The 25,912-nt window shown below is 38.6% G+C and overlaps 1 protein-coding gene across 1 annotated transcript; it reads right to left on the reverse strand.

The window, feature by feature from the left end:
- Positions 1-5,323: 5,323 nt before the first annotated feature.
- LOC104082646 (prostatic acid phosphatase-like) lies at positions 5,324-25,213 on the reverse strand. The gene is made up of 11 exons (XM_009585848.1): positions 25,100-25,213; positions 18,677-18,772; positions 17,194-17,280; positions 16,086-16,238; positions 13,332-13,430; positions 11,717-11,821; positions 10,563-10,695; positions 9,070-9,152; positions 7,156-7,262; positions 6,406-6,575; positions 5,324-5,442 (listed from the first exon to the last, which is right to left on the reverse strand). Exons 1-11 carry the CDS (start codon positions 25,211-25,213, stop codon positions 5,324-5,326), a joined length of 1,266 nt encoding a protein of 421 aa, XP_009584143.1.
- Between the last annotated feature and the right edge of the window lie 699 nt (positions 25,214-25,912).

Consider the following 25,912-nt stretch of genomic DNA (forward strand, 5'->3'; position numbering starts at 1 on the left):
GAGAATTGATATTCAAATCATAGTGAAACATCAACCAGACAACCAGACCAACAAAGACAGCTGCAACTCAGCTAATGGCTTTTTTACAATATTGATACTACTGAATGTGTGGTCAGAAAGGGAGAGAGATAAATCAACAGAGACTGTGCTTTGGTACATACACTAAGGTTGAGTGTTGCAGTTAGGATGAAGAGTTGAGGGGATTAAAGACCCTTTGGTTCACATCTATGACGAAATAGTTTTGGTGGTTAAAACATGTAAGAGTAAGCAACAGCTTACTTATAGTAAGCTTGTATTGCTCACTATAGTTTAATGTATTTGTTGTCCTTCACCTCCATCCTACCGGTAGTTCAGAGGTGAGGACAAATAGCCATACAAGAGAAGACAACTCAGTAACTGTGCTGGAGATAGGCTACCCACCACATAGTGCTGCTTAATATATCCTTTCTTTGCCAACTCCATCTTTCCAAACAGTGAAGTGAAGTGAAGTGAAGTGAAGTGAAGTGAAGTGAAGTGAAGTGAAGTGAAGTGAAGTGAAGTGAAAATTAGGCCTTCATTTGTCAGAAGGAGATTTCCATGTGCTTATTGGAAGGGTCTTAACTTACAGACTAAGGTGTTTTTTGATCCACATCTTCCTTTACCAAGAAAAGAGGAGTCTTTTTTTCTTGTGCATAAATGGATTGATAAAACTCTCTTTCACCAGGATATTACAGGGGATACACAAGATTCTCATGAAGGGCTGCTCATATCAGTAACAAATGTTCTTGTCTTTTTAGAAGTGTAACGTGCTATGTTTGAATTGTTCATAAGTCTTCTGCCCTGGAGGAGGTGGTCTGTGCTGTAAAACTACTTCTGTATTAATTTCACAAGTGAAGAAACTGTCGTACAACAAACAGTAATTTACTAATCACGTCCAATTTAATCTTAAGTGCATGTGTTCAACTTCTTAAGAAGTTCAAAACTTCTGAACAAGAAGTAGGCTTTGGATCTGCCTCAGGTCTTGCTGCTTCCTGAAGAGCAGCCAGGAGAAGCTCTGAGAATGCCTTAGAATGGAAAGAATGGTTCCAGGAGGTATTGGAACTGTCCTCAGTCAGCTCAATAGTTTTGGGTATCATAGAATTTTGGTAGTCTTCCTGTAATTCTTAATCCAAATACTGTCAAGGCTAGTATTTTAGAGAATGGAGGACATGTGCATACCTATTTGGGCCTTAAGTTACAGGTTTTTGAGTCCATGTATCCTTTTAATTCTCATCATCCTAAAGAAAAGGCTTTATGATCATCCTGCATCTTACAACCTTTCTTTCCGTAGTTTATAGCGTAGATGGGCTAGCAGAATTGCTATGTCCTTTGAAGTCAAGGGCTCCCTATAGGAAGAGGGCAAGAGCTTTAGCTGCCATAACCAGAGCACAGAGAAATTACCTTTTTTTTTTTTGACATGGACATGACTCCAGCTAAATATAGAGAAAGAGAGATGGAGCCAGGACCATTTTCTTTTGCCCCGTCTATTTTGAATTGTTAAATGGTATCTATCTTCTCTCTACAGATTTTTTAAAAGATCACTGGAACCTCAGTCTGCAGGATGGATGAATTTGACAATGTACTGTCAGTCTCAGGAGAGGAAATAGTGTCATTATTCTTCTTTAAGAGAAATTACAGGAATTAGCACAACTGGACTTTGGCCATGTCTTTTTAACTGTCTCTCCAACTGTACCTGATCTCCTAGCCGTGGTCTTGCAGGCCTTGCTAGTGCTAAAATCACTTTGGAAGTGAAGTTGCCTAGTCATAGAAGAGACTATGTAATGTAATAGTTCAAATGATTTGCTATTGTTTCAGTAGCAACTCATGTTTATTTATTTGAGTGTTAGTACTTGGCAACTTCTGATGAAGAAGCATTATTGTCTAAATCAATAAAGCTATCCCTTTATAGGTGAATGTCCACCTTTCATCTCCATCTTTCTTTATAAGAAATGCTTTAAGGAGCACAGTAGTTTCAGGTATTTCATGCCAAGAATACGATCCTGCGCAATATTGCTGACATCACCTCAACATGGATTTGTAAGGGCGAAGGTTATATGCCTAAGAATAAGCCAGCCTCTATCCTCATCATCACTCTCAAATTCCATCACTGTAAATCTTTATTCTTCTTTTTACAATAGAATTTTTAGCATTTTTTGTTTGTGGATAAAAATTTAGAAACATAACTTTTGTCTTTTGGAGTTTAATCCAAACTCAAGGTTTTTTGGACTGAACAGATTTTTTTTTTAATACAGTGTATTTGTTATTCTGTTCTCTGTATCTTACCACACCTAAGAAAATGAATTTAAGTGAGAAGAAATAATATCATTTGGACCAAATGTCCCTACATTACAGGTACAAATGAACATGAGTGCTCCAGACTGAGCCAGTGTTACTCTTGAAGTCAGATGGCTATGCTGTGCTGACCCAGTGTGGGCAATATTCAGGACTGTGCGTAAACAAGTTCCAGAATGAAATCAATTCAGTAAGAGGAGGTTGTTGCTCACTAAGCCGGAAAGTGCTGTGTATGCACTCCTGTCTACCATATGCACCAGAAAACCCTGCTGCAGAGCTGCTAGTTGCTACTGTAATTATCGTAGAGGCAGATGATGTCACTGCTGGAGGGCAAATGGAAGAGCTTGATGTCGTCAACATTAGTGCTAGTCATGTCAAAGCATCAGTGCTTTAAAAATCTATTCTTACAGAAGGAGCAAACCTGATCATTCACTTTTGTTTGGAATCTCTAGGCATACTGGAAGCTCCATTATTTTTCACTCAAATACAATTGCAAATGTTGAATTGTTTCTTTAATGTACTTTATTGCAGTGCTACAAGTTGCTTGGAGACAAGATATTTTCTAATCACAAACAGTCTGCAGATTATACTAAGCAAATTGTATATATGGCTGAAAAATTTAAAAAGCCACAAGCTTCTCTGACACTGACAACCTTTTACTCCACTGGAGAAATTATACTTGATTTAATCACAGCAAGACAAAGTGTCTTTACTATAAGTGAGATTCAGGGCCTACATTACTGATGTATTACATCTTTATTGTACCTTCATTAATACTGAAGTTACATCATCTGAACCTATCCATTACATTCTGTGTAACTTGTGTTCACTGGATCCTTTCTAAAAGTGCATGGACATTTTCAAGTATGGCTATCTGTTAACAAAAAGGTGTCCCTACAATAAAATTACTTCATGACAGCTCCTGCTGCAGCTAGAATTGCCTCATCCTCTGAAATTCTCTGTAACAGCTTAGGCTTGAGTAACATAATCCACAAAAGATGTCTCAGACACCTCACATTTTACTTTCTGCCTGGATGTACTTCTTTTTGTAAGAAGCAATCTTGGAAAAAACATGCCCCATTCTACTTCTTGTGGAGTGCAACTGACTGACTTTCTAATATCTCAAAAAGAGTTTTTACTGCACATTATCAGTCAACGATACATCTTCACTTGTCAAACATCTGACTGCCTCTAGTAAAAGACATACTCAATCTGTCCTTGAGTGAGTACCAGCAGCATTGTGGCCATGGTAATAGCATCAGGTAATCTTGAGCTTTTCCCCACTGTCGGTACACTGCTGATAGTAACCAAGCCAGCTCAGGCTTGTTTCCTAGAGCTGCTGTAATACTTTTGAACTACAATATAGACATTCCTTTAAGTTTTTGCACCAAGGATCAGAACTACTAGTTACAATCTGAAGCCTGTACATCCAAAACATTGATAGCCTTTCATCTTTTTGACAACTTTGCCCCAAATTGTTACACAATAAAACATCCTTACCATGTAAGAATCAAATCCGTCACTTAATTATGATATTTCCTAACGTAGATAAAATGGAAATGTCAGGGATACTAGTAAAAGCTTTTCACTGAGTGGGAAATACTGCTTCAAAAAGTGGACACCTCAGTAGCTGGAGTTAAGACAAGTAAATGCAATGATGTTTGGAAAGCGCTATATTCCCAGAAGCCTTTGCTATTCTGTTTGATTTATGCTATTTAATATCAATACATCTAACTACATCACATTTTAAATGTGTCCGTAGCTGTAATACTGAGGGCTGATCTCTGGATCAGTGGTAGCTGACCCAGGCTCCTGGGCTCCAAGTTGCAACCCACAGATGTGAGTCAAAGAAGTCCAGAACTTCTGTCCAGAAGCAACTTCAGTCCAGAAGCAGTGTATTCACATTGGTGCAATGCTATGCCTGAGCTAAACGGCTCCATCTCTCAGCCTTCTCTAGACTTCTTCACCTCAACAGGACTCATTAGCTTGAGCACATGATTGCTCATTATATCTGTTGGGCTGAACCTGCTGTTGGCAGCTGTCTGTATAGTTGTCTTGACTTTTAAAAAGGCTTCTCCATGGTAATGTAATTCACAGTATCTTCTGCAGGACTACAGGATAAAAAAATCTTGATTCAGCCCTTGAAACATATGACGATAAGCAGTATCTTATACAGCAATATTAGTGCTTATGATACTAGTTTATGATACTAGAGAGCAATTATGGAAGCACATTCCCTGCCCTTAGGAGCTTACAATCTAAAGAAAATATATTGCACAGAAGAGATCAACATGCAAAAAGCAGAATCATTGTTTTCTTACTTTCAGTGCATGTCTTGCTAACATAAGGGATTTTTAACAGAGCAAGGAGTTAAAGGAGTTATTGTAAATTAAAATGAAAGGTGATGAATGAGTGATAGCTTGAGGAATTATTGTAAGAGTGGCTCAAAGAAATAAGATTGTAGAAGGGACCGAAGCAGGACACAGAACAGAGACATAGAAAAGATGCAGGGCAAAGGACCATTCATGACTCAGAAAAATAGGAAAGCATGTAGCAACAGAAAATAGATTTAAATGTATTTGCTTATCCACTAATAGCCATTTATAAGAAGTAAGGAAAACATGTGATTTTCAAGAAAGACTCATTGAGCAGGGTAAGAGAGAAGCAGAGGGCTAAATGGTAATAGGCAATATAAAAAAAAAGCATAGGCAATAGCATCCCTTCACCCACTGGTTGACTTAAGAGTCATTAATAGTAGTGGAAAATCTAAAGATAGAAATTGGAGTAATTCCGTCTTCCTACAAAAGTAAATTCTTAACAGTAATGTATTTCTACAGTATTTCTCACTGCAGATGTTTAGTCTTTTAGGAGCTAGGCCGCAGATACCTCAGCTCTTCAAGTTTATTGAACATGCTTTGGAGATTAGTTTGGCCAGAGCAAACTGATGGATATAAGCAACTTAAAGGATTACTTGGTGTCTATCGGCTCTCTCTTTCATTTCTTTACCTCCCCTTTAAATGTCTTGGTAATTGTTTCTACGCCTGCAGCGTCCATAATGATAAAGGAGGTAAAGCAGTACAAGGTCAAAAATGAACAACAAGCCAACAGCAATGTCAAATCCGATAAAAATATCTGTGAAGGAAAAACAATAAAGGAAAAGGGAGTTAATGAAAGACATAAATGTGTATCATTTTGGATACAGAGATAACAGTCTAAATACAAACATGTACAATGGAAGTATAGTTACATTTTGTTCGTATTTCTGGCAAGATCACATGGTCTGCATTTACTGATATATGCAACATAGGTATAAAAACCTGTACTTCAACCCTGGAAATGCATAGATAGCTTCCTGTGCATGGGTAAATCTTACTCCTAGGTTTTCATAGGGCAAGAGGGACCATGTGTAGTTAATGCAAACGAGGAGTTTCATCAGGGATCAGCAAAACACTGAATATATGCAGGAAGGGGGAAATGCGAGGACTATTGGAAAGTAGCATGTGTTGCCTTGCCCATCACATCCCTCCTGGAAATAATATTCAAGAAGAGGTTATCAGCTGTCAGCTGTTGGTAGCCCAAGGCAAATAGCTGCTATATATGCGTGGATCAGCTGCACTCTGTGTGTGCAGTGGAGGTTAAGGTATCCTTAATACATAGTACACATGCCAGAAATACAGATGCATCAATCTTACTGTGCAGATGCATCAATCTTACTGTGCACGTGCAAGCCATTTTCGCTTTGCATCTGCAGAAGATCTGATGAGTCCAACATACACAGGACTCCTTGCATAATACCCACACCCATATTTCTGTTGGACGTTTTCAACAAGCGGAGCTCTAGTTTTGGCGATGGCCTTTAGGTAGCTCCTTATGCGAGTATGCTAATAATGACACTGCCTACACAGTGGTGGGCAAGTCTACTCTTCACATTTTCAAAGAAATGTAATTTCTGTCAGCTTTCCCTGTTCATAGTAAAGCTGGTCCACACTTGTTAAAGGGAGATCTGTCTATTGTGTGAAAGGTACAAAGTTTGGAGCCATTGATAAAATTTCTGCCTCCATGTCTTTTGTAGAAGATACAGAGCTGTTACACTACCTTTCATTTTGTCTTTCTTCCCACATTCTTTTGACCAATTTTCTGTAATCACAGGAGAAACTAGTTCAGCAAACTTCTCCAGTGGACAAGAAGAGGTGCATCCTGGCAGAGTAAGTAGGTAAGGATCCTTTGAAGAGTCGTTCCGATAATGCATTTCAATGCTATATTGCCTGATTAACAACATTGAAAAGATTTTTTAAAAAAGGTTCTTTAATACAAGGTTTCCTATTTAGAGACAGAATGTTGGAAATAGGCTCTAGCATCCTACTCTAGAACCTGTTCTTCAAGAATGGAGGCTTTGTGAAAGACATCTGCAAAGCCCACTTTGCCAAAGCTGGTTGCTGCACAGATCATCAGTCAGCTCAAAAGGCCCTTCTGAAGGCTCCTTGAATGGCAGCAGCACCAGGCTTTTCTAAGCCAACTGGTTTACCTTGGGATTTATGAGATGTCTTGGAAATGTTGTTGCTATCATTTGAAGAATCAGGAAAATTTATTTTACCATTTACTTCCAGCTGGTAAGGCCTATTTTCCTCTTCTTCCTATCTTTCAAAGCACACAGACACATGTACATCCAGCAAACGTAATTTTTCCTGGCTTTAATACAACTTTGTGTCTGTGGACTGCTCAGTGAAGTATCAGTTTAACACGAATTTGTATCTCCTCACAATATTTGAGAGGCAAATGACTTTGAGGAAGGGGGAAACAAATTCCAAACACTTCTTGTTCTTGCATAGATAAGAAGATACTTGCCCACTGCTTTCTTGGTAGAGTTCAAAAAACTGGCAAGCAGCGTATGGTGGCAGTTTTCCATTGAAAATATTGAGAGCAATCTGGAGGGCCCCAACTGTGGTGTCATGCTATTGGGAAAAAAAAAAATCCATCCTTGAAAGTCAGCTAAGTCAACTACCATTTTTCCAGAGTGATGAGACAAAAGTAGAGAGGGAGTGGAAATCAAGATAAAACAAATTTGTGTAAATTTGACCATAAAAACATATTCAGTATATTCACCATTGGGAAAAACTTGTTAACAGATTACTACAGGCAGCAGGGAGCATTTCCAAAGAGTTACTGCAATATGTGTCTTACATCATCTGGCAATATTTTGGAGGCAAGAGATACTGGGGGAAAGCAAGATGTGGTCTGAGAAATAAATCTAGTTTTTCAGTGCATTTTGCTACTCCTTCCTTCAGGAGTTTTCGGTTCCAAGGTCAGATTAAGGCAGTATAAGGTAGTATATCCTATGGTATTTCAAGTGAAGATGCAAGTACTTTTTTTTAGACAGTATACCAGACAAATAGTTGTGTACAAAGACTCTTCTCCTCGCCTCCACATACGCTCCAGAACTTTTTAAATTGTTGTTCCTTCTGTTTGGACTTATACAATAAAATCTCAGTTTGGCTTCCATTTTGATGGAGTCAGTTACCCACCCACCTGCAGTCTCTTCCTCTCCCCATTATATCCCTCCTCTTGCAGGGTATCCCAGGAGGAGGAACTGAAGGAAGGAAGTCCAAACAACTTAATACCTAAATTTTGCAAGCATCTTTATATACATATTTGCTAGGCTTATTTACATTATAGTCTAACAGCTGTGTTTTAATTATTATTCAGGACTTGGAACTTTTTAGACTGATCAGTTTTAAAAATAAGAGTATACTTGGCCCCAAGGCATTAAAGCAGCAGTGAAAATTCTGGATGCAATTCTTCTTCTTCCTTTTCAAAGAGAATATAGAAGGGCTAGAAAATACATAGAAAAGGGAGCAAGAAAGATTTAAGGTATTGAGCAGTTTCTATATGAGGAAAGATTAAATAGGGTAGGATTTTGTCTTGGAAAAGGAAAGATGGAAGAGGTGTGACAGAAAATAATAAATTCATGAGTGACCCAGGAAAAGTGAATGAAGAATGACTATTCCCTGTTTCTCACAATAGAAATGCTAGGAAGGGGCTAAATCAGTATTAAGTTTAAAAAAAAAAAAAGGAAGTACTTTTTTTCTTTTAACACACAAGTCATTGCCACAGGATGTTGCAGAGGCCAAAAGTATAAATGCATTTAAAAAGTGATTAGATAAATTGATGTAAGAAAGTCTGTCAAGAGCTATTAAACACACAGACACAGATTCTATCTCAGGAAGTCCCTAAGCCACAGATTGCTGGAAGGTTGTATCAGGGGAAGCATCACTCTCTGCTGGCATTATTCTCACATTCTTCCCTGCCATTGGCCATTGCTAGAGACAGGATAATGAACGAGCTAAGTGGATCTTGGTCTGACCCAAATGGCCCTCTTCATCCTCTAAAATAATAAAAAAAAAAAGAATCCACAGCTGTATCATCCCTTTCTAAGCAGAGGAAAGGCTTGGAGGCGCAGCTGAAGTTCTATGTGCCAGCGCTTAAGGAAAGATGCAACTTATAAAAACTGCACCATTAAGTTGCAGAAAAAATGGATGATAAAATACGTAGTTTTCTTTACCAAGTACAGTTTGACTGAAACTGAGGTGAGATCCATGCTCCTGCTGTGTTCTTGTACTGACTGGTGTTCAACTTGTTAGCTGAATTGAACTGTATTATATTATTCTCTCATTTAACTTACAGGGAGACTCTGATTATTGTCTTTAAGGGTCTTTTACTGGTAAAATCATAGCAAGATTTATAAAAGGTGAAAATACTCACAGCAGAGTAGACCTCCATTTTTCTTGGTTTTGAAGAATTGACAGCTTGTTTAATACTATTTAAAATAATATTCACAAGGACACCTTAAAAAGATGGGAACAAGGAAGAGGAAAATAAAACTATAACATCTGCGAAAAAAACGAAAAAGGCAAAAGATATTGAACATCAAACAGAAGACATCTACTCAGGCCTCATACTCATTTTTTTGTTTACTACAAGTTCATAACTAGAGAGAAGATACTACAGAGGTGAAATATATCATTCATCATCCAGGTCAAGTGAAGAGGCAGATTTACAGGAAATCATCTAGAACTATCCCGAGAACTGGGGCTAATGACACTTCCAGTTTTGTTATGCTGAGACTTCCTCTCCATCATTTTTTGTCTGAGTGTTGCAACAATGACAGCTGTGCTAGCCTCTTCCTCTTTAGATGCTGAAGAAATATTTTTAACTGTTTACTTCCAGCAAGTCACACAGTATCAATTCTTCATTCTTCCAAAGCACTTTTGTACTCCTTCTCCAGACCGGAGATATTCTAAAGCCAATGGGATAAGGGCAGCAGAAATTCCCTGTAGCATAATTTATACCGTTCTAGGGAAATAGGGCATAACTGGTATGCCCGTGAACACTAGGAAAAAAGTCCTGACCATGTGATACGGCCAGCTACCAGCTAGTGGGCTTTAATGCAGGTCTGAGCCTGTAATTACTATATGGCTTGATGCAGTAATGTATATGCCTGGATAATGAGGCTGCTTATAATTCTTTACCTAGGTCTAGACTGCAGGGTAGGTGCATTACAAAGTCTAGCCCTAAACGGTCCAGCCTGCAGATATTCAAGCTCACTTGTTTGGGTTTCCTGCTCATGGATACCTGGGGATCATATAATAAGTGCCTGGGGTTTTTCCTGAAGTCGGGTCAGAACGTGCATAGCCTATGCACCCCAGTTTTGGAGATAAGCAGTAGTCCCAGTTCTTGCAGTATAGACATAACTTGAATCTCTCATGTTCCATTCTGATCAGACTGTTTTGGAGCAGTTTTATATCAGTCTCAGAAAGCTACCAATGCTTTGCCAAGGTTTTGGCACAATATATAACCAGTACATCACAGGGAAAAACAAAGATCAGGAAATAATTAGAATAAACATTGGAGAAACAGAACTTAAACTTAATCTAACCTATTATCAGACAAGTAATGATCATAGCCATGAGGGCTTGATTTTTTCCCTTGGATTTCTATAATCTGTCTTAAAATCCTAATCCCTTAAAAACTATGGGATAACTAAAGACATTAATGTTTACACCTTGTTTCAATATCTCATCCATGGAAATGCCAGCATTCAGTGCATATTTTCATGCTTAATATGGCATCCAATGTCCATAGTTACAAATCAAGGTTCTGTATCAATAATTTTGCATGAATAAGGTGACAGGATATTGCATGTTATCATAAGCATTGTCTCCTCCTTTTTGAGAGCTATGCATTTTTTGATTTACCTCCTTGTAGTCGTGATTTCTCTTCTGTTTTATAAAGCCCAAATAGCGATAGTAAGGACAATTCTGCCAGTTTTTCCATCTTCTCGATTACATCTTTGGTGGCCCATACAGGGAGAGTATAATTGTGAATACCCTAGTGATAAAGGAAAACAAAATAATGTTTTTTTCTTCTACCCGTTTCCATCATCCTATTGCCCAGCCTCACACTACTACATTTAGACTCTCTGAGGCTGTCCTGCAATTCTTTGCCCAGTGTGGTTTCACTCATCAGCATTCCCTGAAATAACCCTTTGTGGGAATGGGGATCAACCTGAAGTGGGTGAATGGGAAGAGGGGAAACACCTGTGTGAAGGGGATCCCTTGTAGGTATAATGTGTTCTTGCTACAGAGATACATGTTTTTGGTTTTGCTAGTGTGAAATATTGCAGACGTGTCTTATCCTCTTCCTTCCCTCTGGGTCTTCAGGGTATAACCTAGCTCCAACTTTTCCTGCCTTTTCCATACAGTTGTCCAGATACCAGTTCCGTCACTGGCCATTTACAGACAAGTGTCACTCTACAGTCATGTGAGAGTGACAGTGTCGTATAGTGTTTAAGTGCCTCAGTGTGTGGAGGATATGTTCAACAGCCTTCATGTACTGCTGATAGTGACTGAGGCCAAATGGAATCATCCCATGCTTGGAGCCAGTCTAATTTTATTCACTGGTAGCAATCATCATCTCCTGATTTTCTGATGGACCATAATCTTACCTCTCATTTTCAACATCTAAGTATTTTGATGTTTACCTGTTGATAGGTTAAAGCAAATAATTTCATTTTCCTGTTAAAAATCATAAATATGTCCTAGGCAGCATGCTTAAATAATTCTATAGCAGGATATTGGGAAGGAAAATGAGGGAATAAAGGGAATGGATTTCGGTACCAGTGCTTCAGGATAAAACGTCAAATGGAAACAACAGTTTCCCAAGCTGTAAACCATGTTTTTGGGTTATCTTTTACCAATGCACTAAATTAGAACTTAGATTCTAATTTAAAAAAAAAAAGCAAATCCAGGAGAGAAGGCAACTTATTCCTATGAAACCACATTGCCATTGTTTAATTGAAACCCAACTTAGGTGTTATATTCTTTCCCAACCTCTATTGCCTTATTATTACCTCACAGTATAGGGTATCATATGTATTCCAGAGCTGGAAATTGTCCAGTATTTTAAGATGGTTTAGTTCAAGTCCTGTGTCAACTGCCATTGTTTGTAAAAAATCCTGGGGGAAAAAAAGTGAAGAGCATGCCACAAATACTCAAGACATATGGAACATATATGCATACAGATTCATTAGCACCCAACCTGGCAACGCAGTAGTGTTTAATTTTATACAGGTGAAACCCTTGTAGCGGAAGGTTTTGGTTGCAGATTTAATTTTGTAACCATTTCAAGGTACTGATCTCTATATCGGACAGTGCTTTTTCTCAGCCCTGCTGATGGATAAGTCTGGTGCTCTCTCTGCTGCACTGTTCTCTCCCTCTGCTGACTGCTCCAGAAGGCTACCTCAGTCACCTCAAGCCTTTAGATATAAGGAAGAGGAAGGCACTAAGGGAAAAGGAACATGAGAAAAAAGATGAGGAGAAAATAGAAAATTAAAGAGAGCTGAGGCAAATATTCAGGATGAATAAGGATGAAAAAAGAAATTGAAAAGGAAACTAGGTTTTCCTTCTGCCATTGAAAGGGACCTGAATATCCAAGTAATAGTTCCACAACAATTCCCGTAGGGATTCTTGCTATGTGTTACCACAGAAGAATAAAGGGACTCCTTAATATCCCTTATTCCCATGTTACCTGTTTCATACTAGTAGCTGAGAGAGAGGATAGCTATGAAGTCATAATTCACCTCCCATTGCAGGTGAGTGAGGCTGACCAGAGTAGCTGAGCTAGCAGGAAGTTAGAAATAAACCAAAACAGGAAAATGTTGGATTTAACCCAAGCAGTAAGCCTGAAGTGACTTTGAGAGAATGTGTACAGGTGCAGTCAGGGTATGAGGAACATGAGACCTCTGCTTTATTTGTGCAGCAGTGCTATTACAAAGTGCATGGTAGGCAAAGAAGACAGCAGCAGTAATCACTATCTAGAGCAATTATTATCCACAAGAACATGGTTGCTTGAGGCAGGTACACCATCCATGTACCTACATCTTGCTGCAGCACTGGAATGGGAAATTTTGAATCTCTGACTGTGAAGATTTGTGTCAGGGCCAAAACAGAAGCATGTCTTGTGGTGGATCCAAAATGCATCTCAGAGAAATTTACATAAATCAGAATGTTCGCCTGGTTGGGCTTGCTTTAGTTCTCTGTCGGTAGTGTCAACTTCAGAAAGTCACAGCAGGAAGGCATAATCCTTCCCAAGTTTCAGATTTATCAGATTTTTTAGAATTGGTTTTGTACTACCCTTGAAACTGGAAATTGTTCCATCCAGAAATTTCTTCTCCCCGCAGATCACGGAACATATGCAGCTCTAAATAGTCTCAGAAAATTAATGTTAAATTCACATTTTAAAAGATTGATATAGAAAAGTATGAGAAATGTATAAGCATATAAAACATACTTTTTGATCATATTGGCCTAAATTTCTGATTTTAAGAGAGTCCTCAGGATTTTTTTTTTTTTTTGCATTCATTTATTTTTGCCTTTTAGCAAAAGGAAACAATGCAATTCCATAGCTTCTACTTCTTAGTTACTTTTCTTCTTCTTAGATTTTATTTCCTTTTTATTTTGTCTTACCATGTATGGTTGTATTCTATTTTGAAATTCACTAGATGTTTGTGTTTCATTCTGAAGTTCATCGAAACGGGGACAGTCAGGCAGAGGAAAATGCAGCCTCTGAAAGAAGAGAAGTAAAATTTAGAATAATTTTAGAATTAATCAACACAGCTCTAGTTTTTCTATTGCTGAGATTGCTGATGTAATATTTGTTAGATTCATGGCTGTGCTACAGCTACTCCATAATGGTTTGTTTGGGTACCTTGTTCATTAATTCGGTTAACATAAGGAATGGACTGTGGTAACGTGACTTTTCAGTGGCTACTTGTGGCTATGATAGCTTGATTTCCCTCAGTTTAACTGGTTTTGACAAAAAGCAATTATGCATGTCTGTCAGCGGATTGCTTTGAGAAATGGATCAGGGTCCATGATCAGGGATTTTAAAAAGCTACCATTTCCCTCTTAATTTCTGAATTCCCCCAGATGCAGCTTGACTCCACCTGGTACTGGAATCTGAATTGCTTCTGCATCTACACATCCTGTTCTCATCTCTTTGGAGGTAAGCAGCGTATTACGGTAAGCGTTTTAAGTACCATTTAACAGACAGAACTCGAAACAAGAGTGACAAATAAATTGTGCTCCTGAAATATCAAAAAGCTATGAGCCTAATGGCTCTGTTCTGGTTTAGGGGTATGGTTCACTTTTAATAACACCAAGTGTAAGCGTTACACCTGATAGTACGTATTTGATCTGAAACATGTCTAAATACATATGCGTCTACCAAACTCTGTGCTCTGGCAAATACGCTTTATGCCAATTGCAGAAGGAGAGATGATACCTGATCCAGCATAAAGTATCAGTAAAAAGTTATGATGAGCAAAATAAGCTTGTGCTGGTTCAGCACTGTATGTCACATCACTAGAGCATTTTTGACCCAGCATTAATATTATCCTATAACCATACAAATCATGTCAAGGAACTGACTTAATATACAGTGGAGAAATTAACTTCAATATCTATGGCTCATGTATGTGCAAGAAGGTCTACTCTGTCTTGGGGTGAACATTAGCAGACAGCACTTCCAGTGCTTCTCTTTTCTCTTCGATTTATCAACGTGAAGCTTGCACCAGCCACCAGCTGACACTAGCACACTTTCACTTGGACAGATTTCCAAGGGTGCATTTTTTCTGTAACAGCAGCACACTGGAGGATGAAGGCTCGAAACTGCAATATGAAACTGGGGAATGTTGTTTAATTACACAATAACAAATGTTTCTCTTGCTGTATGGCTTAATTATCCCCCTCAAGGTGTTATTAATTAAGCCACTCCCTTTGGCCTTATTAAGCAGTACTCAGTACTGTTGCCTGTCAGGTTTTGATAGATCTCAGTGGCTGAAAAATAAACTGTGATTAGTTTTTTTTACAGGACTGTGCTTGGCCTCAGTTTTCCACTTTGTGTTGCTTAGGGCTTGAAAATACCCTCAAACATCTGCTTGGTTTAACAAGGGAACAATGTTTTTTCCAGGTGGTTTGCATATTTAACAGGAATTTTGAGTTAACGCAGAGGTGTGTTTCAGTGAAACATCAATACCCACTCTTGAAGCAGTTGCAGAAGTGGTGAGGTACTAGAGATTCCTACAAATGAGCTTGCCTTCTCCAAACAGGTCATTGCACTGCACTGTGATTCCCCTAAGGGCTTTGAGGTTTTATTTGGCCAAAGCTCTGACCACTTTGATGCTTTTTTCATCTTCTGGTGAAAGAAATTCCCGTAGTGTCCCACATTTAAATAACAGTGACAGCATTCTTTTCTATTGAGGGACAGAGTCAAGTTTCAAGGTGAATCACATTGTCCCTAATCCAGTTTGTGGAAACCCTTTCTCTCTGTACCTGCTTTCAAGCATGCCTCCAAGAATGGAGGAATGCCAATGGGAGGCAGGTGCAGCCACCCCCTAATGACAGAGTCCATCCTCTGATGTTGGTGACTGGACAGGCAGTTATTTAATAGGGTTTTTGTATACATTTCCTTAAAGTCAACTTCTGTCCTCAAAGGCAGAAGAAAATTAGCCTTTCTGTCATTACACTCGATAACTTTTTGTCCTTGTTCAACACACTGTTCCTTACACAGTCCTTGTCACAGGAGCTAGTGAAATTAAAATCTAGACATGAATCAGCCAGAGAGAGCTACATATAGTAAAACTTCCACAAGACCTATTATTCGGGTAGGTCTGCTCTTATTATGAACCGCAAGGCAAGTGGTAGGGTTTCATTAAATGTTCGTATGGCACTGAGCGTAAAAGGGCCCTTGTCTGTAATTAAGGTGCCTATGTGCTACCAGAATAGGAAAGTAATAATTGAGAGGTCATTACAGTGGCTGGTGAAAATTCCATTCCTTGAATAAACTATGGAACAAACTTGCCAAGGAGGGGAGGTCTGTCTAGCTGATTGGTGCTTAGAAAAGCATTTGTTCTCTATGAAGGTTTAGGGCAACTTCTCTATAATACTGTCCAAAAGTGTCTTTGCCAGGAGAAATGTTAGAGCTGTGCCTTGAAGAAAATGGTAGCGTGGATGACAATGCACCTATAGAAGGAAGATTTTCATGCAGCTATTACAGTTGACCTATGACATGCTTGTCAGCCAGTAGCTGCAGTTGATATTTTCTGTTAGATTGAACTCAAAAAGAATAGAAAATATTTTTTAGCTTTTTTCCCCCTTTTTTCTCTTTTTTGCTTCTGGGAAAGTTTAAGGTGTTATAGGAAGTGTCCAGCCAGTACTCACCCGGTCTGTTGATTTTTGCAGAACATGAACTGGAATGGGTTGCCAGAGGAGCTCAGGGTTCCAAATTTGGCTGCTAGTTGGTGGAAAGAGGCCAGAAAGGTATGACTGGGCACTCATAATGGTGCGATCATAATCTGTACTTTGGATGTAAAACTGAAGATAGAATGGCAAAGAGTTAAAAATAAAATGGAAACAATAAAAATAATAAGGAAATTTTACCCAACTCATCAATCCTGGCTTCTCATTTTCAGTTTTATGTTTTTGCATAAAGTCAAAACAGTGAAACCATAACTCAGCTTTGTAGGGCCCTACTTCATCTGCATAAATGGAATTGCCAAAACATCTTTCAATTTGGAATGTAACCCTCAGACTGAACTAAAAAGAATAAGAAAACATGATTTAAAAGAAGGAAGCTCTCCGTCTTCTGAGATTTGGAAGAACATTGATATATGTAGATGTGGTGCTTAGGGACATGCTTTAGTGGTGGACTTGGCAGTATTAGGTTTATGGTTGGACTCGGTGACTCTTTTCCCACCTAAATGATTCTATGATTCTATGATTCTATGATCCATCTGCTATACCTCAGGAATGAAGGCACTTAAAACCATAAACCTCTCTTGGAGGCATGGCAAAGCTATAGTCTTTTATGCCTTCCCATCAATGCATCCCTCATCCCAAAATGGTAGTGGTATCTTCCCCATAATGGATCTGTACCATGTGACAAGCACATCCAAACAACTGTTAGACCTCTCTTTTACAGGATGAAGTATGTGAGCATGGCCCATCACACAGATGGATATGCATTCACCTTTCAACAGGGTAGAACAATATTGGGTCACTATGTATAAATTCCCAATTCATTCGGTGGTGTGGAGCTGTTCAGTCCCAGAAAACTGGGCAGTGGAAGACCTGAACTGAATGTAGGAGCTGAAAATTAGACTTTAGTCAGTGTTTTTACCTTGACATAAAAGCCTGACTTTCCAAAATGTTCTTCTATTACCTTAATTTTTCCATGAATGAAATGAATATGATGATGTGCTTTTATCTAGCACAAGTCCATAGTTCCGCTATGCCAGAGAAACATCCTCCAGACAGTTCTGCTATATACCTCTTTCCGGTTGTATGTGCTGTTCAAAAAGTTGGAATATCTTTCCCTCATGTACTGTCCAAGTTCAAATAGCTGCTGCATTCCAGTCTGCGAGGCAAGCATACAGAAGACTATTAGATTAAGGTGACTGGAGAATCTTAATGTAGAAGTTTCTTTTCTATTTTCTTTTTTGTCTTCAGCAATCAGTTTTTAAGTGATCGTTAATCATTTGTATAATGTACTGTATATGTAGATGTTCTAGAACTTTTAACAGAAATACTCATTTATATCTATGAAAAAATGATACGTTCTGAAATGCTAAGACTCTAACATCTGCTACAGGAAAGGCAATGCGCCTGATTCTATACAAATACTGTTTCCACAGTGCTGTAGCTCTGTAGATGGTCCTGGAGTTACTCATGATCAACATCATTGTTCTTTACAATGTATGTCAGTTAGTGACAGCTGAGAAAGGGTGTTTGAAAACCAGTATTTATTATTGTCATTGCTCTGCTATTTGATCAACCTGATACATTTGTGGCTTGAATTTCATTTAAGTAATGTTCTTCCATCTTTGCTTTGGTGCACCTGCAGTTGTCTTAGATTGCACACTGTCTTTTCTGTTACTCATTTGCAAAGCTGTGAGCTGAACTTTTTAACTTTTAACTGTCAGAGAAGTACATTCTTACTACTGTTGCTAAAAAGATAATAAAATAGCAAAAAGTTCTCAAAAAATCTGTGCGAAAGCAGAAACTTTTTTCTTCTTACAACGTAAGCTATGTACCTGGGGATAGTAATGTGTTGTCTGAGTGTCTGAATTTTACAGATCTTTCAAGCCTCACTTCAAACACTGAATGCTGAACTGTCTCTGATTCATGCTTCTGCATCATGATGAAGTATTATTAGGAAATGCATTGGCCTCTCTTTGCTCCAGAATTTCCTATGTCAAATACAGTTAAAAAGCTAAGGCTTGATGTTGAAATGCCAGAGCAAGAAGTAGGTTCAGTGCATCCTAGTGAAACTCTGGGCTGAAAGCTGCCTTATTAGAAGACATATTGTCTCCAGAAGCAGCCTTCTCCTGCAAGACTCCCCTTGTTTTGTGAGTAGGCGGTTGCCAGTCAAATAATGAGATGTGGACTCATCACTTGACCTGGTGGGCAGGTGTCATTCCTTTACCCTGTCACAGGGCCCAGTGCTTAATGGTCATTAGAACTTCTATGTTAAGAGTATAGACAATGTTTAAACTTGCTATTTGTTTGAATGCAGACACACTATCAGGAAGTTGTTGCTTTTAGGAAGGTAGTTATAAAGCTATGATGAACAAGATTTCAATTTAACAGTAGTTGGATGAATAATGTTGCAAAAATGTTTATGAATTATGGGGTATTCTAATGCCAGCTATCAGTACTTGGGATTTGCTAATGTTTCTGAGACACACATAAAAAAATCTGCCCACTTCCTATTTTGGTAGCATACACAATTTCTTCTAAGAAAGTCAACATACCTTGGTAAGTTGTCCAAATCCCTGGGGCCATTCACTTTCTTTGTGTAGATCAGTTGGAAAGTTTACAATTGGCGTTCGGTCACCATGTCGGAAAACCTAACAATATTACCAATAAAAAAATTGAGTTAATTACTGTTAACATTCCTTTCTTACCTAGCTAGAAGTCAAGCATACATTATACTTCCAGTGCCATTTTTCAAATGAAAATATCAGAGAGTCTGCAGAAACCTAGTCAAGTAGGATTGGAGTACATTCTTTACACACAAGAATAGGTATAATTATATAGGAATTTAGTGGGCATAAGCCTGATGATTCTTCCTCCCAGAACATAAAATTAATCAGCCAAGATGTTAATGCTGAGATTACATCCATAGCTAGGCACCTAGACAAGAAATCTGACTGAATTTTGGACACTCAGCACCTCTGAATATTAAACCAGTTACTGCTGTGCTTATATGAATATTTAATTACTTTGGCATAGACACTTGAAACTTTTGGTGACTGCTTTTTTCATAGCAGTATCTTTAAAAGTAATTCCATGTACACATGGATCTTTTGTTTGATTTCTCAATCATCCTAAAATATAAAGATGAAAATGTATAAAATTTACACTGTTAGCTTACTTAATATTTATTAATACTTTTACATACATGTATGAAAATATTTTTTGAAAGTCTGTAGGATTTTTTTTCTTTTAAATTCAGTGAGAGCAAAGAGTTTGGTTGTTTTCCTATCCTGGACACTCCAGTGTGGTGAATATTAGTGTGACATGTTCAATCATATGATTTTTACATCAGAAACCTTAAATGAGCCTTTTTGTATTTTTATTCCAGCATACAAAGAAAGTGCCAATCATAGATTAAATAGTTCTGAAAAACTCTGAATTACCCTCCCTAAGTATATCATGTGTGGGCTTAGAAAAATGAAGCTCACAAAAGTTTCACGTGAAAGGAAATGCTGGGATACAAATTCACAGGGCTCCAGACAATCTTCCAGGATGCTGATCCAAACTGTTGCAAAAGTTACCTTTAATTGTATCAATGTTCACTTAACCAACCTCATTCCTGACTTTGCAGAATAAAATCACAATGTGGAAGCATGGTGTATTTGTTCATAAAATGACATTTATTCCATAATACCTCACTGGTATATAGCTCGATTATAATTAATACTCTCCATTGCCTCATTAAGCCACATCATTCTTGCCCAAACATCAGAGAGGTTTGTACATGCTAGTTAGTTTGCCACTCCCACTGGGAGGTGTTTTATGTTTATATTTTTCAAAGTAAACACAAGCAGTGCAGCTTAATGTTTTAATTACAACACGCACCCTTTTCATCAGCCTTCTGTACTAATGTGCACAAACCAGTGCTAGAGCAGGTACTTCAGAGATGGAAAAGACTATCCTTCAAAGGCAAATATAATTGGATTTCTCCCTCTGTTTGTTTTCTACAATAGACAGTAAGGTTTGCTAGAGTAGGTGTTACCATTAGAACCATATAGAAAACTGCTTATTATTTTTTTTTGCTTTGCTAGTTGAATTTCACTGAAGATGTGGCCAACCTGAAATAAGTATTTTTCAGCAAATAAGTATTTTTCAGCAAATCAGGGAGGTGTTTTCACCATCATCAACATCATGTTGATCAACATGAAATTGCACAGTTTCAAGAAAAAGAACACCTTTTTTTTCTGAGTTCAAGTACAGCAAAATAGTCCATAATATTTTTCTTAAATGTTTTATTTTTGCTTCTCTACGCAGTTTTTAATCCTGTACATGTCTTTTCTTAATAATCTGGAATCTCATTTGGTTCTTTATAGTAATTTCTCAGTGCACCTCTGCTGAACAGGAGAATAGGTAAAGAGCTACATTGTCTGGTGATTGATTCAGTTGCATGTAACAAAAACAAGGGAGGAGGACTTTTGTGTCACTACTTATTTCCTTGGTGTTTTGACATGCTGACATACATAGGTGTCAGGTAGGATTCATTAGCTTTTCTGGACAAGCTGATGCCTCTGTAAAAAATAAAGGTTAAATTCCTGATTACAATGTAGCTGCATACTTTCTTGTTAAATTATCCAGCTTCACAGAAAAGCATTTTTCTGAGTAACTTACAGTTGATCAAACTGATTGACATGATTAAACGATTATATTTTTAGGCAATATGTAGCAATGGATCAACACTTGGCCAATAAATATGCCCTTTTTATCAGTGAAAAATTACTGAAAATGTGTTAGATTTTAAATACTGGTTTATGATGCTTTACACTTAATGTGCAACATAACCCTCAGTGTGTATTTCACTGTCACAACAGTCAACCCCTAAAAACTTTCAATAAGCCAGAACAGAGTAGCATTTTACCTGAACAGAGGTGAGAGGGCAAAGAGATCAAGATCAAAAGATGTTCAAATATATGTGGGAGCAGGAGATGTAAAGAAAAATATTTTCTCTCTTTGAAACCTTAAGAAATGGAAGCAGTGGAGAGTGTTCTCTTCTAAAAAGCAGCACAGCTTCTTTAAGTCCACACAGAACAGAAAAAAGTTTAGTTTCTTGTTTGTATTTCTGCATCTTCATTGCACAGTCACATATAAATATGATATTAACACTAAGTTGGAAGTAGCAAGAAAGAAACAAATACTTCTGAGAGCAGAATCTTGTTTTTAGGAATTGCCTAAATAGCACTAAGCTTCTCAGCCAACTGATTTTTGTTGGTGCTCAAACCTCCTTCTTGCTTGCTACTTCTGAAAATGACCTTGCTTCAGTTGCAGTTGGAAATGAAACAATGATCTTATGAACAACCACTTAACCTAAAAGGCTAACTTGTTCAGTCATAGCTACATTTTAGGAGACTTTTTTTTTCATTTAAAACTTTAAGAGGAGCTTGTGTATTTGAAAGTTTGTCTTTTTTATTAGAACACCTGATAAAAAAAAAGTATCCCTACAAACTTGCCTTGTTCATCAATATATCTTTCTCAACATTCATAATTTGGATTTTGTTAAAAAGGAGTTGATCCTTCAAATTAATTTAAAAATATGTGTGCTGCAGCTTTATTACTCCTGACCTACAAATTGCCTTCCTGACCCTTCAGAAGACATAGAACATGGCAGGATGAGGGAAAAGGAACACGGAGGCATCATAAAAGGTGAAAAGACACTAGAAATCAAGAAGGAAGAGAGGGCAAGGAGGATGTACACAAAAAGAGCAATGCACACCTGTTTGGTATATTCATTTCAGCACTTCTATCTGAAGTGCTTCACCTCAGTCAGTTCTCAAAAGCAATAGATGGATAGTTATCAAATACCCTCTCCTTCAACTCTAATACAGCTGGAACCTGATTTGGTGTCTGGGTTCTCCCATTCGCTCTTTGTAACTTTGTGAGGGTGATCACTTCAGATCAAAATGGCCACATGACTCAGACTTTGGCCAGCATTCGCTTCCATTGTTGCCAGGTGAAAAATCATATTGGAGAAAAACTGGTGTGGAGGAGAGGGTGAACTGAGAATATGGCATGTGTAGTATATATAACATCTTCATTCAGAAATGCTGTGAATTACAGTGAATTACCTGTCTCTGAGTAATAGTGAGCCTCTTACAGACATTTTCACTGACAGACACAAATTAAAACAAAAAGATTTCTTATTTTGAAGCCAGCAGTAGGAAGGAAGAAACAAGAGGGAAATGGAACTAGTCATGCTGCCATTTCAGGGAAACCGTAGATGCAGAAATACTGAGCAAGGTTTCAAATGGCTTGGCTTGATTAGACAAATAGATAACATGCTCAGTCAACACTTCCTATCCTGAGTTACAAGAAGAAAGACATGATGAAATCACAGTACCCCAGAAACCACACCTCTTTGTATATATGACAGGTGAAATGAGTAGCTGTGTGGAGGCAGAAGTTACAGGTCAGAACTTATTTACACAGAGGCAATAAATCAGTATTTCATTTCTACTTGGGTACCTGGTGGTCCTATGTATTTCCTATTTTCATAGAATCATAGAATCATACAGTAGTTTGGATTGGAAGGGACCTTTAAAGGTCATCTAGTCCAATCCCCCTGCAAGGAGCAGGGACATCTTCAACTAGATCAGGTTGCTCAGAGCCCCGTCCAACCTGACCTTGAATGTTCCCTTGAATGGGGCATCTACCACCTCTCTGGGCAACCTGTTCCAGTGTTTTACCACCCTCGTTGTAAAAAATTTCTTCCTTATATCTAGTCTAAATCTACCCTCTCCTAGTTTAAAAACATTACCCCTTGTCCTGTCACAACAGGCCCTGCTAAAAAGTTTGTCCCCGTCTTTCTTATAAGCCCCCTTTAAGTACTGATAGGCTGCAATAAGGTCTCCCCAAAGCCCTCTCTTCTCCAGGCTGAATAACCCCAATTCTCTCAGCCTTTCTTCATAGGAGAGGTGTTCCATCCCTCTGATCATTTTCGTGGCCCTCCTCTGGACCCGGTCCAACAGGTCCATGTCTTTGCTGTGCTGAGAACTCCAGAGCTGGACGCAGTACTCCTGGTGGGGTCTCAGCAGAGCAGAGTAGAGGGGCAGAATCACTTCCCTGGACCTGCTGGCCATGCTTCTTTTGATGCAGCCCACGATACGATTGGTCTTCTGGGCTGCGAGCACACATTTTCGACTCATGTCCAGCTTTTCACCAGTACCCCCAAGTCCTTCTCCTCAGGGCTGCTGTCAATCCCTTCATCCCCCAGCCTCTATTGATACTGGGGGTAGCCCTGACCCAAGTGCAGGACCCTGCACTTGGCCTTGTTCAACCTCATGAGGTTCACATGGGCCCACTTCTCGAGCTTGTCCAAGTCCCTCTGGGTGGCATCCCATCCCTCAGGTGTGTCAACCACACCACTCATCTTGGTGTCATCTGCAAACTTGCTGAGGGTGCACTCGATCCCACTATGTCATTGATGAAGATATTAAACAGTACTGGTCCCAATATGGACCCCTGTGGGACACCACTTGTCACCGATCTCCATCTGGCCATTGAACCGTTGACTACTACCCTCTGGATGCGACCATCCAACCAATTACTCACCCACCGGACAGTCCACCCATCAAATCCATACCTCTCCAGTTTAGAAAGAAGGGCGTTGTGGGGTACCATGTCCAAGGCCTTACAGAAGTCCATATAGACGACATCTGTAGCTCTTGCCATGTCCACTGATGTAGTCACTCCATCATAGAAGGCCACTAGGTTGGTCAGGCAGGACTTGCCATTGGTGAAGCCATGCTGGCTGTCTCGGATCACATAAAGTCTCCTTCCCTTCCAAGAGTTAATTCTCCAAGGCTTGCTGACTGCCTGATTTCATCCATGTGTCCAGTTCTCCCTCTTATCGTTGAAACAACATTTAAGCATATTGCCATACACAAAACGTTACTGGAATTAGCATTGAATCCCTGCCGTGGGTAGTGTCTGGTAGAGCAATAAGCCTCAGCAGGAGTAGGAACTGGTTTTTCCTGTGCACTCTGGCCTCTCTCCAAGTGGCACATCTACAATGCAGCCAATAGACAACTAGATATGAAATACTTTATCTAGAACTAGATTATATGTTTTGGACACAGTACTCCTGTCTGTTATATGTATGTGTACATAATGTCTCAAATAGAGAAAGGTGGAAGAGGAAGATCTTAAAATTCCTATTTATAAATGTGAATTCCAATCCTCAAAACTTTGTATTGAAAATATCCCTTTAGACTAACTATTCTTTATCAGTATACCTCTTATTAAAAATAAATTAGAATGAAGAGGACTATGATGCAACCTTCACTATCCAAACTATTTCATTGAATTAATCTCTCTTTTACCTTAGGTATTGGGGAAAGTGACATTGAAGTAGTGTCTAGTTACTTTAAAATAAGAAACAGTGCAGCAGAAAAATTATTTTAGTCCTGTAACTGCAGTTAATGCAACATGTATCTCAAATATCTACATAAAAATGCCCTTTTCTGTTGCTCAGTATACTGCTGTGCCAATTCAGTTATTCTGAAATGGAAAATACTTTTGTTTTTGTGGTAACTTCTGTAACATCATAAACTTCAGCTTCCAAGCACAGAGGAGGTAGGCCATAATCACCAGCTCTCACAGCATGCATCCAAGTGTCAGCTAAATTAATCAAGAACAGGTAAACTTAGACCTCAGATCTATTAACTCCTGTGCGCTCTGCATCTACCACAAAGCTAAGTTGTTCAGTTATCTTGAAATAATAACTAGGGGTTAGGAGATTAAAATTCTTATAACTAGAGGCATTTTTATCTTCTTTAAGTAAAGTCTTTAAACTCAGTAAGCAAAAGGCAGCCGTAGTTATTTCTAAGTCTAAAAAGAGGCAAAGCAACTGCACACCTTGTTTGATTCAACAGCCATATAAAATTCCCTGTATTCCCTGCAACAAAATAGAAGACAAATCTACTTACTACAACCACAAACTTCAGTTCTCTTTCTGCAGTAGTCTGTTGAAGCAGAATGAGGATAATATGAAACAAAAAACACAGGATCCTAGACAGGTTGGGAAGCTGTATCACTCCCATCCTGGCAGAGGATGAAAAAAGGCTTCGTAGCTCCAGCGGCTGCTCAGGCTGAACAGCCCAGACATCAGGCTGTACTTTCAAAAGGGGCGGAACTGCTGCCGGTGAATTTCAAATCCAAGAGGAATGTTGCGTGACTACGCAACAAATTGCACCGCCCTTTGTTTTCAAATTACTGTTTACATTCTATTTAATCAAATCGTAATTCAGTTCCTTTTTCTCTGTGATATTTTTCTCTTTCGGATTGTAAGGATGAGGTTAAAATATGAAGGAGTTGCTAAGCATTCCTAATGTTTCAACCTACCTGTTCTGTTTCTGCTTCTCAGGGCTTGGAATTTTTCCAGACCATAGCATGGCCATGAGGATGAACTCGGAACCAAGAGCCAGGCAATACTGTTTCTCTTTTCTCTTTGCTGCTCAGTTAGTCCTCTTTTCAGTTCCTCCCCTCCCCACCCCACCGCTTTTTTCTTTCCTCTTCTACGTTGTCACTGTGAAATCAGAATAATTATTTCAAACAACACTTCATGTAGGTTAAAACTACCAGTCTCTCAGATAAAATAGTTGAATGAATCTTGCAACAAGTATGTTTTTTAAGCACCTTGCTGGGCAGTTATTTGCTCTTCAATTTGTGTGTGTTGCTTTTCTTTTCCCTCGGAGTATATCTATACTTCCCGTTTTGTAACTGCTTATGTCAAGTTCTTT

This window comes from Fulmarus glacialis, unplaced genomic scaffold, assembly GCF_000690835.1.
Source record: "Fulmarus glacialis isolate BGI_N327 unplaced genomic scaffold, ASM69083v1 scaffold2889, whole genome shotgun sequence".
Lineage (NCBI taxonomy): Eukaryota > Metazoa > Chordata > Aves > Procellariiformes > Procellariidae > Fulmarus > Fulmarus glacialis.

What these genes read in the sequence shown, in the direction of transcription:
- LOC104082646 (XM_009585848.1), bottom strand. Translation starts at nt 25,213, where the DNA reads ATGGGAGTGATACAGCTTCCCAACCTGTCTAGGATCCTGTGTTTTTTG. An exon ending in ATGATACCCTATACTGTGAG is followed by an intron (nt 10,696 to 11,716) that starts GTAATAATAAGG and finishes CTTTATCACTAG; the next exon opens with GGTATTCACAATTATACTCT. An exon ending in CTCTACCAAGAAAGCAGTGG is followed by an intron (nt 6,576 to 7,155) that starts GCAAGTATCTTC and finishes GTTGTTAATCAG; the next exon opens with GCAATATAGCATTGAAATGC.